General features: G+C 57.1%; 5 protein-coding genes across 5 annotated transcripts; 3 read left to right on the top strand and 2 right to left on the bottom strand.

Annotated features, from left to right (window-relative positions):
* Nucleotides 1-79: 79 nt before the first annotated feature.
* BXZ73DRAFT_86078 (HORMA-domain-containing protein) lies at nt 80-3,485 on the top strand (the record flags this gene model as incomplete). Its single annotated transcript, XM_048024070.1, has 20 exons — nt 80-121; nt 176-255; nt 302-333; nt 390-547; nt 603-668; nt 718-737; nt 792-822; nt 876-1,040; nt 1,087-1,138; nt 1,190-1,335; nt 1,407-1,599; nt 1,655-1,812; nt 1,864-2,101; nt 2,155-2,282; nt 2,332-2,390; nt 2,441-2,596; nt 2,650-2,714; nt 2,769-2,819; nt 2,870-3,117; nt 3,396-3,485. 20 exons carry the CDS (start codon nt 80-82, stop codon nt 3,483-3,485), a joined length of 2,178 nt encoding a protein of 725 aa, XP_047883537.1.
* Nucleotides 3,486-5,286: 1,801 nt separating this feature from the next.
* On the top strand, nt 5,287-8,673 carry BXZ73DRAFT_95334 (phospholipase A-2-activating protein; the record flags this gene model as incomplete). The annotated part of the gene is made up of 17 exons (XM_048026746.1): nt 5,287-5,331; nt 5,384-5,558; nt 5,619-5,775; nt 5,827-5,930; nt 6,072-6,129; nt 6,199-6,338; nt 6,430-6,684; nt 6,740-6,798; nt 6,858-7,017; nt 7,074-7,220; nt 7,278-7,346; nt 7,399-7,562; nt 7,610-7,696; nt 7,751-7,919; nt 7,974-8,280; nt 8,338-8,410; nt 8,467-8,673. The coding sequence occupies 17 exons, from the start codon at nt 5,287-5,289 to the stop codon at nt 8,671-8,673; spliced, it is 2,376 nt and encodes a 791-aa protein (XP_047883536.1).
* Nucleotides 8,674-9,550: 877 nt separating this feature from the next.
* BXZ73DRAFT_95333 (calcium/proton exchanger) lies at nt 9,551-11,734 on the bottom strand (the record flags this gene model as incomplete). The annotated part of the gene is made up of 14 exons (XM_048026745.1): nt 9,551-9,564; nt 9,627-9,741; nt 9,798-9,974; nt 10,033-10,112; nt 10,174-10,217; nt 10,274-10,359; nt 10,429-10,649; nt 10,784-10,805; nt 10,871-10,880; nt 10,947-10,995; nt 11,092-11,149; nt 11,207-11,232; nt 11,286-11,406; nt 11,471-11,734. The coding sequence occupies 14 exons, from the start codon at nt 11,732-11,734 to the stop codon at nt 9,551-9,553; spliced, it is 1,287 nt and encodes a 428-aa protein (XP_047883535.1).
* A 197-nt stretch (nt 11,735-11,931) lies between these two features.
* Nucleotides 11,932-12,988, top strand: BXZ73DRAFT_95332 (AhpC/TSA antioxidant enzyme-domain-containing protein; the record flags this gene model as incomplete). The annotated part of the gene is made up of 8 exons (XM_048026744.1): nt 11,932-12,064; nt 12,149-12,165; nt 12,233-12,241; nt 12,293-12,401; nt 12,489-12,646; nt 12,702-12,783; nt 12,837-12,881; nt 12,939-12,988. 8 exons carry the CDS (start codon nt 11,932-11,934, stop codon nt 12,986-12,988), a joined length of 603 nt encoding a protein of 200 aa, XP_047883534.1.
* A 382-nt stretch (nt 12,989-13,370) lies between these two features.
* On the bottom strand, nt 13,371-16,341 carry BXZ73DRAFT_86074 (phosphoglycerate mutase-like protein; the record flags this gene model as incomplete). The annotated part of the gene is made up of 4 exons (XM_048024069.1): nt 13,371-13,793; nt 13,983-14,051; nt 14,233-14,427; nt 16,315-16,341. 4 exons carry the CDS (start codon nt 16,339-16,341, stop codon nt 13,371-13,373), a joined length of 714 nt encoding a protein of 237 aa, XP_047883533.1.
* Nucleotides 16,342-17,179: the final 838 nt, after the last annotated feature.

Here is a 17,179-nt window from a genome sequence, read left to right as displayed (position 1 = left end):
GACGGAGACTGGCCCTCTTGCACTTGCACTTGCACTCTCCCATCCTGTTCTTGCCATTTCCACATAGTCACGACACACAATGAGGGCACAAGTGCAAGCGCAGAGGACAGACGTCAACCAGGTACAGTCAGGCTATGCTCTTTACCGTGAGTATACAATCTCATATCCACTGCAGAAGACAATCACTGCCGCACAGAGTCTGCAGTCTGTACAGACGCTTCTGAGGGCGGGTCTGGGATGTATAGCTTATCTGAGGTGTGTTTTATTTTCTATGCCCACCATTGATGTCTTATTTGCGTAGAGATCTGCTTCCATCGGACAATTTCGTCGAAAGTGTGTTTGGGTTGACTATATGCGGGTCGTTCCCTCACTAACCACTAATACAACAGGTCAACTCACCTCAGAGGCTTTGGATTCCGCCTCTCATAGTCATGACAGCTCTGGGAGCTCATTTTCATCCGACGGACGGCGGAATGCGAGCGGATTCAAGGTCAGAACGATCCAACGAGGGGTTACGAATGAAGCAGACAAGCTGCTTGAGTATCTGGTGAGTCCATATCCGTGATTGGCTCCTGCTATTCCAATAGTACATATCATATCAGGAGGTTGGCATATTCGATGCGCTCGAGAAACAGTACCTGCGCAGCATTATCTTTGCCATATATCTGGTATGCACCCACCGCGCGTCCTCGATAAGGAAGCTAAAGTCAGGCACAGGACGACCAAGATCCCAACAAGTACGTCATCCACCGAAGGATCCCTCGACACGGACATCTCACATCAGTTTGCAGCATCGTTGAAGCGTACACTTTCAACTTCTCGGTAAATTGTGCATGTTGTCAAGCAATTGTGTCTCCTAAGCCCGTTTCCTCCAGTACTGCACTGTTCCAGGGACCCAAAACACCATACCTATCATGTCTCTGGACGAAGAGTTGACGAAAATGTCGCTCTCGGGGCATTCTTCGACCAATGATCCCGTGGCAGCAGCGATGCAGCAAGGGAGACGTCCTACGCTTGGCGAAGTCAAACGTAGCCTTAAGGTACATTTTTTGTTTTCACCGGAGCTATCATTATGGACCTCTACAGACCCTTGTGAAAACGCTCATTCAAGCGATTACTCAAATGGATCCTCTTCCCAGTGAGTGTTGTCCTCACAGCACATCCGCGTCTAGAACCAACGGCTCTCTAGATCGACGGTTTGCAACTTTCAAGCTCTTCTACCACGACAATACGCCGGAAGACTACGAACCGCCTCATTTCCGAGCCGGGGACGTGGAGAAAGATCGGTGGTTTCTGTCCACTCATACGCAGTGCGAGATTCCGGATCATTTCAGCGTCGGCTCCCTCGACACCGGCATCATACAGTCAACGTACAAGTCACATCGGTCACTGAATTCTTGCCACAGTCGGAGGATTGCAATGCGTTCCAAGGCACTATGAAGGGCGCTATCGGGTCGGCACCCCCTCTCACCCCAGTGAAAGAAATTGCAGCCCGCGGGCAGCAGATCCAGGAACAGCGACGAGACGCGGAAGACCGCACGATCATGTGGGATGGCGATTTTGGCCATGGTCGAAGGGACGACGTGGTGAAAGTCGATGGTAAGCAACGCTGAAGTTGGAGCATCGAGTACTAACTGAGCCCATTCCTTCTCAGGGGGTCCCCCCACCAAGGTTACTCTGCTCGGAATAAGAGGCGGAGACGGTCTTCCTGTTCCTCTTGTTGCCCCGCAAGCAACTGTCGTTGAAGCAGAGTTCGACGGTCATCAGTACGTCGGAGAGGCCCAGGCTGTGCCTTCGGGCATTGCTCAACTGGTCAGTTTACACATTTCACTTACGGCGTCGTCTCTCTGACCTCATTGGTAGATGTATGATACCGACCAGCCCGGGCGTGAGGTTCCCCCCACTCAAGTCGTTGATTCTCAAGACGTTACTACCCCAAAAGCTCATCGCCTAAACCCCGGGCGCCCTGGCTGCGAATCCCCTCTCCCGCCGTCCGACTCTATCTCATCTGTACCCCAGTCAGCGGAGACAATCGATACGCAACATCTTAAAGATATCATCCTTGCTGAAGATCCAATCGTGGAGGACAGTATGATTCTTGGTATGCACTCGCCATGAAATACATATCCTACCATGATCTGAGATGTCATCCAGATACAGAAACACAACAGATCCCAGCAGTTGCAGCTGACTCCCAGGAGTCTATACAATCGTTCTCCCAAGATGCTTCCATGGAACCAGTTGAAGACCTAATTCTGCCTGAATGTGAATGCGGCGTTCAGGCATGTAACTCATTGATAAAACTTTTCTGTGAGTCTCACAGCAGTCCAGGTCGAAGACTGTGACCTCGTATCCTGTAAAGGCGGGTGTGAACGACGTTTCCATTTGTGGTATGCCTCCGATTTTTAATACAGCTTCGGGCTAGACTAATGGATTGTAGGTGTATGGGCTTCCATTCTTCCCAGGATCACCGGGTGCCGGAGAAGTTTATTTGCTTTGAATGTCGCGTTAAAGCAGACTGTAACTGGCATTTGATTGAGGTCCATGGAATCTTCCCCCATATCATAGCTAGGTTCAAGGATCTTGCCATACAGCGGTGAGTAGTTCAGGGTTATCGCGACCATTACCTGGGTGCTTACTGCGCTCAAGGCGGGGAATCAAGATTTTCGAGACCCACGGTCCAGACTCTCCGGCGACATTCACTAAACTGATCGGTGAGAGATGCTAGTCTGTTGATTTAACTGGCAAAGTTTCTGAGTCAGGGTCAGGTTGCGAGTCCACGGTTGCGGGACAAGTTTTCAAACGCCTCGAAGCAGAGGGTGCCGCTGTCACGCAGAATCCCGGGATGTCATCTAACAATCATTCATAGGGTTTATTGCCCAAGAAATTCAAGATGAAGATGAATCTGGTTTCATGCAAACGACTACTCTGGCTACGAGGCAGAAGGCGAAGGGAGCGAAAGGGAAGACGCGTGGTGCCAAAGCTACGACTCGTCGTAAGAACATGAAGAAACCCGTCTATGTCTTCGTACAAACGATCAGGAACGATGACATCTATAAAGACTACTTCAATCCCAGTGCTGAAACCGAGAGAAGACTGCTTCGTATCGAAGAGCTGGTGAGTTGTTATCACACGATCATGCAGGGCGTTAGCAGCTCACGGTCTATGACAGAAACCGAAGAACAAGACCCGGTCTAAGAAGCAGCATGACCAGCCGTAAAAACCTCCTCCCCTTTCATTTACGCCTTTGACGAGCACACTTCTGTAGGCCCGCTACTGCCAGTTCTTCGCGTCTTTTTGCCCAGGAAGTCTGTCCAGAGGTCGTCGTGCCCGAGGACCGAGATCAAGATGCTGCTCTTAGTGACACTTCTGCCCGCAACCTCAATGATCTGAAGAGGAAAGGTCGAAGCGCCGATACCGACCTTGCCCTAGGACTCAAGAAGATCAAGATATCACTCCCGGTGCCTGTCGATCTTGAAGCGTGAACGGCTCTCCTCGAAGGCCTCCTTGTGCTGGACTGGTCCGGACTCCGCTGTGCTCGCTGTTCCTGCTGTTCTGTCTTTGCTATGCTGTCGTTGTTCTCTTGCTCAATGCGTACTCACGCCGGCCCCGATCAATCCACTGATGTACCAAATGCCATTTTTTTCATATCACCAGTAACCAGCTTGTGTTACATTATACACTCCGGGGACTCGGCCCGACCATATACTGCTCCGCGTAGTTAAAAACCTATGATGCGGTCTCAATCCGCATATCCAACGCATGTGCGCGAGTTACAGATGCCCGATTGATTACCACCAGGCCTAGGCCATATCCGCGGATGATGAGTGGTCATAGGATGCTGTGGACGTCTAGAAATCTGGGCTGAGGTAATGTGAGCCGTATGAGATGCCAGTGTCCGCGACCACGTGGTGAGTGGTGAAGGAGAGGATAGTGGAGTCGTGCTCCGTCGGAACATGAGTGGGCACAACGTCCCTTGGACGTCGAAGGGGCGACATGTCAATAGTTCATGCTTTCTCGCGCGGGTGTGGATCAGAGGTAGAGAGTTCTTCTCTAGGCGAATGACTTATCTGGATTCATGCCCATCGCATGGGCTAGACCACCCCACCCGTCTATGCCAACACCAATGAAATTATAAGATGGGTCGAGACTCGAGCATCCGCCCCCGCTGGCCTACTGAGCGTGGGCGGGCCGCCGAAAGGGTGCACCGAGGTGGCCTGACCCGAGGATGACTCTTTTTGGAAAGCAGGAGTCGGGCCCAATAGCCTCTCATGTCCGCCAGTGGAAACGCAGCCTACAGTGAAGGAATGTCCAAGGCACCGACCGGGGTGGAGGTGCAATGTTGCGCTGCGGCATCGGAGTTAGTGAGGCCTCGAGGACCTAGGGACGGCAGGCTTGGGTAGTTGATCCGACATCAGGGAGCGAACGTGCGGTGAATGAGCGCCATAAGTAAGTGCACGTATATCGTGGATGTGGTACAACGGTTGAAAGAGCGGCGGCGTAGAAGGGACGCCGGAGGCTGCATGCACAGCTGGTTATCGCCGAGCTGGTCTCGTCCCAGCCGCTCTGTACCGCACCCCGCCACCGCTCGTGTAAGCGGTGGCGGGGTGCGGTACAGAGCGGCTGGGGACGAGACCACGCCGAGCGAAACCACAAAGGATTGAAGGCGTCTCTTTCATCGGTGTAGATCGGGCGTAGATCTCCGAGCCGGCCCTGAAGGGGACGCTATAAGAAGGCGCGGGCGGCTGCGGAGGACTTCATCCCCTCATGATTTGGCAAGTTGTCGCGCCTCGTCGCCGCCACGGTCGACGAACTGCATCGTGAGGCACTCGCAGGAGATGAAGTAACTGGTGCATGGCATAGTATACACCTCCGTATCTCCCTGGCTGCGCTGCTCACGTCTCTGGGGCTCGTTAGTGTGGTGTACATTCCTCTCGTTACCGTATTTAGATAGCACCAATAGATTGCAATCTTGAATTGATACCCCCGTCTGCTGTTGCGCCCTGGGCGTGGATCCTGGATGGCGGAGAATCGGAGATGGTGTAGCCCGTCCCACGAGCAGCTGACTGCGAGGACCGCGACTCTGGACGCGGCGTCGGGAGAGCCAAGTGCAGTCGGCCATCGAAAGTTGGAGGCTCTCGAGCTTCGCCGCCCTCCATTCGACTTCGCTCACCTGTAAGTACGGCCCAAAACCTACAACCGAGCCCAAAGCCGCCCGCTACCTCAGCCCACCGCTTCTCTCCCTCTCCCCTTCACGACCGCTACGACGCCTCCTGTGGCCCCGCCATGTCCTACCGCCTCTCCGCCACACTCGACGCCCACACCGCCGATGTCTGTCCTGCTCTCTCCTGCCCGACGCGTACTCGTTGCTCACAAACCCTAGGTTAAGGCCGTTGTCTCACCCACCGACGATCTCATTCTATCCGCCTCGCGCGACACTACCGCGATCGCCTGGGCAAGGGTCGCCCAGTCCATCACGCAGACCACCATTCTTCGCCCCGGCTCGCGCTACATCAACGCAGTCGCGTATCTTCCGCCCGCGCCCGGAGCTCCAGAAGGTGTGCATCTGCCTTTATGGCGCGTGATCTCCGCATCGTGCTCATATCTCCCTCCTGCAGGATACGCAGCCACGGGAGGCCAGGACACTGTCATCAACATATTCGCGCTCCCCGCACCAAAAGGCGAACCCAGCTTCTCCCTCATCGGCCACTCCGAGAATGTATGCGCTCTCCATGTCGCTCAAGATGGGACGATCATCTCGGGATCTTGGGACAAGTGCGTGCTCTTTTAGATCCTGTTGGGGCGCGCGGTACTCACGCGCGTCAGGACGGCGAAGGTATGGAAAGACTTCAAGCTACTTTACGACCTTGTCGGCCACCAGCAGTCGGTGTGGGCAGTAGTCGCCATCGATAGCGGCCAGTTCCTCACAGGTACGTCTATCCTTGACTTCCTTGCCGCATGTACCAACGCGTGCGCGTTGGCCGGCGCGTGCGTGCCAAGGCTCCGCGGATAACACCATCAACTCTGGAAGCAGCACAAGAATGTGCGCACGTACCCCGGCCACACCCAAGCTGTGCGCGGCCTCGCGCTCATCGCGGACATTGGCTTTGCGTCGTGCTCGAATGACAGGTGCGTGCGCGCTCTCCCCCGCGCTTCCACGAACACGGTCTAGACCTCGTATGTTTCCTCGCCTCGCAGCGAAATCCGGGTCTGGACCATGGAAGGCGACACCGTCTACACGCTCTCCGGCCACACCTCGTTCGTTTACAGTCTTTCGGTGCTTCCCAACGGGGACATCGTGTCTGGTGGCGAAGATCACTCTGCGCGTGTGTGGCGAGGTGTGTCTGTCTTCTCAGCGACCCATCCTGCTTTATTCCGGGGGTTCCTGACCAAGCGCACACGCCGCCGCCGCCACCTTCCTTACCGCAGACGGTGAATGTGTACAAACATTGGTACTCCCCGCCATATCTGTCTGGTCCGTTTCCACCATGCCGAACGGCGACATCGTGACCGGTAGTAGCGACGGGATTGTCCGCGTATTCAGCACGGAAGAATCGCGCTGGGCTCCTGCAGACCAGCTCCAGGCGTACGACGACATGGTTGCCGCACAAGCCCTCCCGTCACAGGCTATCGGGGACGTCAAAAAATCTGATCTTCCAGGTCCTGAAGCTTTGTCACAGCCAGGTACGATTTTACAATGCAAACGCAGACAGACGTCTCATTTCCGACTGTGCGTCAGGGAACAAGCCTGGAGAGGTGAAGATGATCCGGCGGGGTGAGAGTGTCGAAGCACACCAGGTGACACTGGTCCACCTTCCCTTCTTTGTGGCGCTTTCTGACCTCGGTCTCATAAACAGTGGGATAGTGCGAACGCTAGTTGGCAGAAAATCGGCGACGTGGTAGACGCTGTTGGGCCGGGCCGAAAGCAGCTCTACGAAGGCAAAGAGTACGATTACGTGTTCGACGTCGACGTCAAGGAAGGCGTGCCTCCACTGAAACTACCATACAACGTCAGCGGTAAGTGTTTTGTCGGTTCCTGGACCTGCATATATGCCCATCATATATATTTCTAGACAACCCGTACTCAGCTGCCCAACGCTTCCTTCAGACCAATGAACTCCCATTGAGCTACTTGGACGAAGTGGTGCGATTTATCGAGAAGAACACGGCTGGGGTCAATGTGGGAACTTCAAACGATGAGTTCGTGGATCCTTACACGGGTCAGTGGCGGAAGGATCTGCCTCTCTGCGTATATTCACTTCAAAACTCTATTGCAGGTGCTTCCAGATACCAAGCGTCGCAGACAACATCCTCGGGACCATCCGAGTTCATGGATCCGTTCACAGGTGCGGTGGCTCTACATATTCACATCTCAGTCTTTTCTCACATACCATCAAGGAGCATCGCGCTACCGCGCTGCACCCCCAGTAGCGTCATCAACGCCTGCTTCGTCTGGTGGTGATCCGTGGACCGGCGCGTCAAGATATTCTAGTGGTGTGACTTCACCTGCACCGGCTTCTCCACAACCCGTTGCTTCGTCATCAGCCCCGGTGATCCCAGTGGTATGTTGACTACTGTAAATGTACAGACATGCGCTAATGTTTAGCAGCAAAAACCAATCTCTTTCCGGCAAGGACATGTTACTGCAATGCAAAGCAAGCTGTACCAGTTTGACCAAGGCCTCAAGAATGAGATCGTACGCTGTGGGCAAGCTTGGCTGGTTGAATAACATTGACATCCATCTGTGCAGTCAACAAGTTCACTTGGAATGTACCCCGACGAGCTGAAGCTGGTCGAGGAAATGTTCTCGTACCTGTCGGCTTCAATGGCGAAGACCTCGACTCAGTCACTGAACAGCAGTCACGTCGAAGCTCTGATCTCTATCCTCGAGCGTTGGCCACAAGCACCTCTATTCCCTCGTACGTGGGTGAATTTGCGGTAGATTAGCTTCACTGACGCCCTTTCACTCGTAGTAATGGATTTGAGTCGACTAGTGGTAGCCCACGCGCCTTCTGCCTACGCAGACTCTGCGGTCCGTGCCCGTTTCTTCGCCGCGCTCTTCCACGGGGCAAGCTGGGCGGAACCATGGTCTTCCCCACTTCCCAAGTCGCGCGAGACAAATATGCTCTTCCTCTTCCGTGCCCTTGCGAACGCCATTCAGGAAAATGCGACTGCGGGCGACGGGAAGTGGCTGGAGGAGATCATCGACAAGGTCGGCGACGCACCGTACACGGTGCTCACGAACAACCTCCGAGTGTCTCTGGCAACGGTCATGTTCAAGTGAGTCCCATTGACCCACCTGCTCTACCTCTGCACTGAATTCTCGCGCCCTCTTAGCATAACATGTCTCGGCCTCCGTGAGCCTCTACCCCCAACACTACGAGACGCCTCCGCCAATCTCGTCCTCGGGGTGGGTCTTGAAATGGCACTCATTTGATATCCCGTACTCACGCGACTCGCTCGAAGATCCTCCAAGCCGAGAAGACCGAGCCCGAGGCCGCTTACCGCGCTCTGGTCGCATTTGGCAACGTCGCCCACGCCGCGCGCACCTACTCATGCCCCCTCGCGCCCGCGCAGGCAGCCGACGCGCGCCAGACGCTCGCCGCGCTTCCCGGGACGTTCTCGGACGCGCGCGTTCGCGACGTCTCGAGCGAGGTCGCGGCGTTGCTCTAGGATAGGGTAGGCCTCGTGTACGGTGTGGCGTGGATCGGGTTCAAAGAGACGGAAGCAAGTTTACGGTTCTGGTTTGCGAAAACGGTCGGGGACGGACGGCGCCCGGCGCGCAACTGCAGGATGTGATATACGGGACGGACGGTGGCTGCGCAGGGGGTAGACTGTATACAAGTAGGTGTACAAGAAGCCGAGGACGGCGTGCCCAGTGTGTACGAGCGTATGGGATTAAAGCAAGGGATGGGAAAGCTTCGAAATGGATTTCGCGACCGGCCAAACCTGGCCGAAGGGGGACCGGCGCATGCCTTCCAACCCACCAGAACGTCAAGCTTGGCTCTCGACACCAGCAGCCGCGATTCACAAGCAAGCACGAGGGTAGAAGCAAAGCGCATCGCATGGTATAGACAAGCACAGGCCAGAGGCCAACAACAAGTGTGTACGTGGACTGTATGTACGCTGTACATGTGCTCCAGCGTCGAGGCTCGACTCGACGGGGCGCTGCGCGTCCATGTGGCGCGCGTCCAACGGGCCACGGGAGGGGAACGACGGGGTCCATTAAGCCGGCGCGACAAGGACGGGTCGGCGAGGGCGCCGCCTGCCGTGCGAAGAGGTGTTTCTGGGGGCAGGCGGGGGGCTTCGCTCGTCGGCACGCCCTGGAGGCTCGGGGTGCGTACACTATGCACGAACGGGGGACGGGAAGGTCAGTAGACGAGCGCCGTGCGGGGTTCACGGGCCATCGAGAGGGAGCGAATCGGGTGGGTAAGGGCAGGCAGGAACGGATATACGAGAGAACGAGAGCACGAGATGCGGAGTGGACGACAGAACGGGAGTTTGGAAGGTGTCGCGGGGGCGCGGGCGAAACTGCGGTCGGTGGCGAGTCTTATGAAACCCAGACTGGAAGGAATCAAAAGTCAGCGGCGAGGCCGGGAGGAGTGTAGAGATGTCGTGAGACGTACAAGCGAGTGCGATAACAAGGTACAGGGTGAGCAGCATGAGGCCTTCCATGTAGTTGGACTTGCCGTCCTGGATGAGGAAGTTGACGAGCAGCACAGACACAAAGAGCACAACAGTCTATTTGGAGGCTATTCAGTGGCTGCGATGCCAGAGCCTGCGGGGAAAGTGCGCACCTCGAAATCCGCAAAGAACAGAGTGAGGTCATGACCTGTGATCCAGCCGACAATGACAAGCAGAGGCACAACAAACGCAGCGATCTGGATCGAGCTACCGACGCAGATACCGATGGTGAGTTCCATCTTGTTTTTCATTGCCATCCAGACGGATGTGACGTGCTCAGCGGCATTGGCCTGGTAAATGGGTGCTTAAAATTGCATGTAATCATCTCGGCCGAAGAAGGAAACGTACGACAATGGGAAGGAGGATAAGACCAATGAAGGGCTTGGGGATGTGGTACCGTTCCGCAGTTTCCTCGATAGACGCGACGACTGCGGGGGCGCATGCGTCAACTTTGCGCTCATGCCAAGCAAACCGCAGTGTGCCACTCACGATAGTCCGCGCAGAAGGAGGTGACGACGGTGACTCCGAGGAGCCTATCGCAATATTAGGTTCAGTCCCCGAAGCATCCAGCACGGCGGAATCCACGCACGCAGTGCCCGCAGCCCAAAGGTTCATCTCCGGTTCCTCTTCCTCTTCCTCGCCCATGGCCTCGTACAGGTGCGCGTGCGTCTTGAGCTAGAAGACGCGGTTCCGTGTCAGCACCCCGTGCGCGGGATTCCGTCCACAATGGCCGCATACACTCACCTGGAAGAGCAGGTACGCCATGTAGACGATGAGTAGCAGGATCGCAGTGCCGCGTGAGATGATCTTAAGGCCCTGAAGTGAGCTTTCGTCGAGGAGCTCTAGGCCGAGGTCGCCCTTGGGGTCCATGGAGCGCACAAGGTGCGCGATGGAGGTCGTGTTCGCAGGCGCGTCGATACCACCGTGCGACTGCGCGCTGTGATACGCTGCGGGGATGACGAGCGCTGTTTGTGTGGGTTGTCGTAAGGGCGGTCGGCACGCGCGGGTAACGACGTCATTGGGCGATTAGGCGGTAGGGGGCAGGTGTGGGTGACGGTCAGCTTGGTTTGGGAATGGGAGACAAGGCAGTGCGACGTACTAATGCAGGCGAGGGTCATGAGCTGAGGTCGGGTCAGCGGATGCATTGCGCGCGGGGCGGTGAACATGAGGTGCAGGGGCGACGTACCGAACTCGAGCTAGAAATTCGAATGGAAGGCATTAGCTGTGAGGCGGTGAACGGCGGTCGGATGGGAAGCACTCACGCCTGCGCGGCGGTCACTTGGAAGTTGCTTTCGCTGTACTTGATACCACCTGATAGGACGCGTGAGCAAAGACCAAGTGAAGGCGGGCGTCGGAAGCTGGAATGACCGATGTACCGGAGAACATGGTTCAGTTGAGCGCACGTACCTGCCAAGAAGGAGCATCCAAGAACTAGGAGGATATTGGAGAGGATGGAACCCAGCAGCTATGCATCCCTTTAGCGACGGGAATCGCGCGCTGGCAGTGCGCGGGGACAACTCACAGAGGTTTGCACGATGCGCAGCTCGCCTGGGAGGAGGGTGAGCGAGTGCGAGCGGAACGGATGCGCGCGCGACACGCACCTTGAAGGAGGGCGGCAATGCCAACGATGATCTCAACCGCGTTGCCAAAGGACGCGTTCAAGAGACCGGAGAGTGTCTGGCCAAGCTTGAGTGAGAGTTGCTCAGTGGCAAATCCGAGGAGCTGCAAGAAGGTGGCGCGTGAGTGGACGGTGCGCGCGTCCGCGCTCGAACGAGGGGGTACACACCGCGGCGAGAGGCATGATCGCAATGAAGCTGAAGCCGAAGCGGAGGCCGGCATCCCAGTCGAGGTAGTGCGCGATGGCACTGAGGGGGACAAAGACGAGGAGGATGTTGAGATAGGAGCCAAAGAAGAACGCGCGGAAGGACGCGAGCCACGACGGCTGGCCCTCGGCCTTGAGAGAGTCGGCGAGGCGCGCGAAGAAGGGCCTGGGCGGGTGCGCGCCGTTGCCATTCTCGAGGAGCGGTGTGCGGTCTGTGGGGGAGGACATGAGAGGAAAGGAAGGGCAGCGGACTGGGCGGAGGAGCGAGCGCAAGGCCGGGTTATGACCTCCTCCGTCCCTCTAGGCGCCGAGCCTGACGCACAGCCCTCCTTACGTAACCGGGCCTCGCGCGTTCTCGTTTGGGTCCGCGCGCGGCGCCAGCCACTGCCGTTCCGAGTCCGCGTCCCGCCCTTTCCGCCGTCGTCATGTCTCCTCAACTTCCCGGCGCCGAAACGATTTCAAAGGCCGCTCAGGTGGCCGTCTTCGACTCCGAGGGCAAGGAGGTCCCCTTCGGCAGCCTCATCGACGGCGACAAGAAGACGATTGTTGTGTTCATCCGTACGCACTCGACAGTATCCTTGTGGTGTGCCCAGCCACTCACCCACGATACCTGCCTCATTTGTTTTGCCTCCACGTCTCTAGGCCACTTCTTTTGTGGTGTATGTCCTTGATCCCACATTCGTATACCAGGGCCACCGCTGACCCACCTGGTCTTGCCCGGAACAGAGCTGCAAGGTATCATATTGTCATCCTTTCTCCATCTTCCGCGCTGACAGTAGACGCAAGCAATACACCGAGCAACTCGCCACCGTGCGCGAGGACGCCCTCAAGGACGCGGGCGCCACCATACTCCTCGTCGGTTGTGGGGACTGGCAGCCTATCAAGCATTACAACGGTCTGTGCGCGACCCCCTCGAGTCCCCGCCGGCGCCCTTGGCGCGATCGGAGGCGATGAATGCGCTCTCATGCCAGTCTCCCCGCAGAATCCACCGGCTTCCGTGGACCCATATACGCCAACCCCGGACGGGAGCTCTACCAGATCTTCGAGTTCATGTCGGGACTCAAGATGACGCCCTCCGGCCAAGAGAAGCGCAGCTACTTGGGTCGTGGGGTCCTCAGCAATGTCATTCACAGTATATGGGTCGGTGTCGCATTGCCTCGCGCTCGGCACGTCGCCCGCTCACTGCTTCTCGCAGGACGGTCCGCTCAAGAACCCCGCAATCGCTACCAAAGGCGGTCCAAGCGCCCAGAACGGCGGTGACTTCGTGTTTGGTCCAGGTAGGTGGAATCGCACAGCCTTCGCTCCGACGGAGGCTCACCGAAGGCAATAGACCAGTCATGTATTTTTGCTCATCGAATGGAGCACACCGAGGATCGTGAGCGTGATTACATCCCTCGAGTGATTCTCTTCAACTCACTGCGTACTTACCAAGATGTCGAGGTCGAAGACCTCATGAAGGCTGCCGGAGTGGCATACCCGTGACGATTGATCCGATACCCCTCGCAGAATCTGGAAGTTATGTATCTTTTCGTTTTCCGTGTACACGTTCACCGTCCTGGACCCAGATGTATCAACATGTCTTGAAATTGCTTTCGTTGGGTTGCAACGGTCGACGCGCGGTCGTGGAGGCTGCATGAGGAAACTGGCGGTTGATGGCATGTGCGCACAAGCAAATGCGATCAGAGCCCCACACGAAATACAAATGGCCCGCCCACGTACGATGACGATACCACAGGAGCAGTCTATAGATATTTTGTACAAGATGCCTATATGTTCAGGAGAACGTATCTCCCCGGAATGCACACCCATCTACCCGATCTCTACTCTTCTCACCTCTCGGCTCCTCTTGAATCTATCCCGACATCTACGGCTGCACGTCCGCGTTGTCCTGCACGAGCTCCCCGTCCAGATGCGTCGTGTCCGCATAGCTCACCAACGCGCCCTTCCCCCGCCCGTTCAGCTCGAACACCGAGATCGACGCGTTGAAGCACCGGCCGACGAGCACGCCCCTGCCCGCGCGCACCTTCCGACTCCCGAGCAACGCCGTCGCCAGCGTCCCGATCAGTCCGCCATGCGAGACCACGAGGACGTGGACCGGCTCGTCCTCGTCCTCGTCGCTCTGCGCGGCCGGCCTCCGCGAGCGCAGCGCCGCCGCGCGCTGCGCGTGTCGCCCGATGGTGTCGTTCCACCAGCGCGTCGCGCGCGCGACGAACTCCGCCGTCGGCTCGAGATTCGTTGGGGCGTCGCCGCGCTCCGAGATGAACTCGCCCTGCCAGTCGCCCATGAACTGCCCGGCGGTGCGCGCGCGAAGCCACCGCCATCCGGAGCGGGTCCGGGTGAGATACGGGTGCGGATGCGGGCGCATTGAAGGGCGGGTGATGCGGGCGCACGGGTGGGTTGCGGGTTGTCGGAGACGCGGAAGATAGCATCCGGCGTTAGCGCCGTCATCACTCCGGGAGAAACGGAAAGCACCCACGCGTTCCCTGAGCGCACTGCACTCCTGCAACTCCACGTCGGGGTGGTCGCCGAGGATGATCTGCGCGGTCTGTATCGCGGCGGTGGATGTGCACAGCACGTGGTCGCGCGAGGACAACGATATGTGGACGCAAAACAGGCGCATCAGCCTCCATACCTCAAAGTACCGATCCCTTCCACCGGCGACAGACCCAACGACAGCCCCGGCACGCGCGCGGGTGAGAGAGACGAGCGAAGGCGAGGAAGCGCACCTTGCGCGCGCGCTGCAGGTCGCTGCAGTACGCGGCGCTGAACGGCACGTCGGCGAGCGCGTCTGCCGCGAGGCGCGCCTGCGCGACGCCCGTCGCGTTCAGCGCGGTGTCGAGGTGGCCCTGCACGATCCCGCGCAGGTTCGCGTCCGTCTCGCCGTGGCGGACGACGTATACGCGGACGACGGGCGCCGCGTCCTCAGCTGCGGTTGCGTTCACGGTTGACGCCGTCATCCTTGGGTGGGTGTACTTGGGTGTATGGCAGATCTGAGGAGGCCGGAGCTAGAAGCAAAGAGGGAAGTCGAGGACAGTCGAGCCCCCGTGGGTCGGGCGTCGAGAGTCGGACTGCGAGGGGAGTGGTGGTGGTGGGAGGGAATGTGGGGGAGGTGTGCGTTCCCTGCGGCAAGGACGGACGGAGAAGGACTGCTGGGGCGGCCGATCGGCCCGGCCACTCTTTAGAGTTCGATCGGTAAGATTACGGGGAGTCAGTACTCGATCGGCTCCGGTCCAGGATACAACATGTATACAACGCAAAGAACAGCGAAGCAGCCCAGAGTACAACCGCTCTCCCCGCTCTCCAGGTGCGGTCCACCTGCAGCGATGATTCCCCGTCTTCAGCCTCATCGGGGCAAATGCCGGAGGCAGAGGTCACAAGTGTGGTCCAGAGGGCCGCCCAGGGGCGCCAGAACGCCTTTGTTCGCCGAGTCCCACCAGCAGTCCGAAAAGTGCATCAGAGACTCGTCGTGCTCGCCATCTGCACCTCGATGGGCAGGGTCGGACGCGGCGTCACGGAGGTTGAGGATGAAGCGCGAGATGAGAATGGATGTCGCGCTGTGTAGGCCAAGCGTTGAGTACGCGAGAGACGGGCACGCGTCAAGTAAACTCGCCTATCGGTGAATATGGTGAGGTACACGACTGACTGGTAATCATAATCAGCCCTAGACCTTGCCATCATGCATTCAGATGTGAGCTTACCGGCTTGTACGTTCCAACGATGTGGAGCGCATTGAGCACCGTCCAGATCCTGGCCGAGTATGAACATCAGGCCGTACCGGTATACGGCGCGACTCACATGAAGTATACAGAGCCTAGATGAAAATAGATATTAGTGGCGCGCTCTAAACAGGGATAAACATAGAACTGACCATCGCGTAACAGCACTGTCGGGATGGAGAAGGTACTTCGGAGGCCCTGTTCGTAGGCAAATCGTACGATGCCGTATGTCTTGGCCCAAGTGACACCGAGGACCAACATATCCGACAAGACAAGACAAATTCTTGAAATTGCAGTCACTAAATGCGCCCACAAACTCCGAATTAGAGCGTGCGGCGAGACAGAAAAGCAGGGTGACCTACATCTAGATGACGATCAGCGCGATGAAATGATGGAATGCTGTATATGCACTCACCCATGCAGGGTAGAATCCGAGATTCCAGATGTGGTTGTACAATACGTGAAGCCGTCGGTTGTGACATACAAAGCCTCTGAACGGATATCTTGAAACTACGAGTGGAACTGTATTTAGCAGGGAAAACTTCGACGGACTGAACATACGTACGATGTACCATCCGATAGGAAAGAGTGACAACGTGAGGACGAGCAAGGAGAAATGCCATCCCCTGATCAGAATTGCGTATGCTCGCAGGCTTGAGAATGCTACGGAGATGCACCCGCGTTAGGAGCGTAGAGGAGCGAGGCACGGGTGCTTACCAGCCCATACAGAATAGAAGAGGATCGTCAATACTTGCGACAAGATTACGCGAACATCACAGCTATATACCACGTTCAATGTGGCTGAGAACAGCGTGGTAACGGTGCTGACCTCTGAACAGTCATTAGAAGATGACGTTGTGCAAAGGGAAATACTCACAGTGGCGTCCATAGGCCAATATAGGGATAGGTCGATAAGATATCGGGCGAGGACGAGGTAGCGATTGAGCAAGAAGATCCAGCTTGCTATTGACCCTGTCCGCTTCCAAACGTGCCGCACCTCGCGACTGCTTGTAATGAGCGTCTCGTATAGAAGCAACACTAGTCGATTGTCTGTCATTGTGAGCACATGATAAATGAGGAAGTTAGACATACCGACTGCTGCGAGAGTACAAGAGACATCGGTCCTGCTGCTCCATAGCGTGAGGACCGTATATAAACCCGAAGCACACAAACTTACAATATACTCGCAAAATCCATGAGGTAGGACTAATGTCAGACACGTGACGGGGACAGCATATATGAACGCTACAGAAAGCAGGAGAGGTGAAGGGAGGCACTGCGGAGGTGGGCAGGCCAAACAGCATTACACTCACCCGAGCATGGGGCTTATAGGCATCCCCCCCGGTGATCCACGCCGAGCGTCCGGAGTGACGGCGCTCGCCCTGCGTGCGCGCAGCGCGGCGGTACAACGCTCGGGGCCTGTAGTATCACAGGCGCAACCCGCCCCTCTGGATCCTCCTCCGCGCGCTGGGTATGGCGGGGCGGTGGGGCACCCCGCGGGCCGGAAAAATTGCGGTATTTCGCGAAGCTTTGACCCAGCACACGGGTTCGTCGCATGGCTTTCTAGAGAGGCGTCCCGCGGCGTGGCCCCGACTCCCGGGCATTGAGCGCCTTGCTGCGACTTACAAGCGCAAGAACTCTGTACGTTGCCGCAGTATCCGTCTGAGGGCGACTTATTTCCGCCCCAGGGGCCAATGTAAGCGAAGGTCGTGCAGGGAAAGTGTTGGACGACAATAGTGGAGGCCTTTGTCGGGTGTGTCGGGGGGCCGGCGCGAACGCCAGGCGAGCTCCCGTCTCGAGCGGAACACTAGAACATAAAAATGTCCATGATGAGCCTATGGTTTTGACCCGGACTTCTAAGTGCGCATCGGGCGGACGTACCTCCTCATGGAGATAGGACTGTTCAGAGGAAGGGTCCTGTGCACACGGCATGTGATGACGCGTGAATTTAAAACCG

Source organism: Epithele typhae (genome assembly GCF_022376455.1).
Source record: "Epithele typhae strain CBS 203.58 chromosome Unknown BXZ73scaffold_1, whole genome shotgun sequence".
NCBI lineage: Eukaryota > Fungi > Basidiomycota > Agaricomycetes > Polyporales > Epitheliaceae > Epithele > Epithele typhae.
The sequence above is the reverse complement of the archived record's forward strand: the minus strand, read 5'-3'. Positions and strand labels throughout refer to the sequence as shown.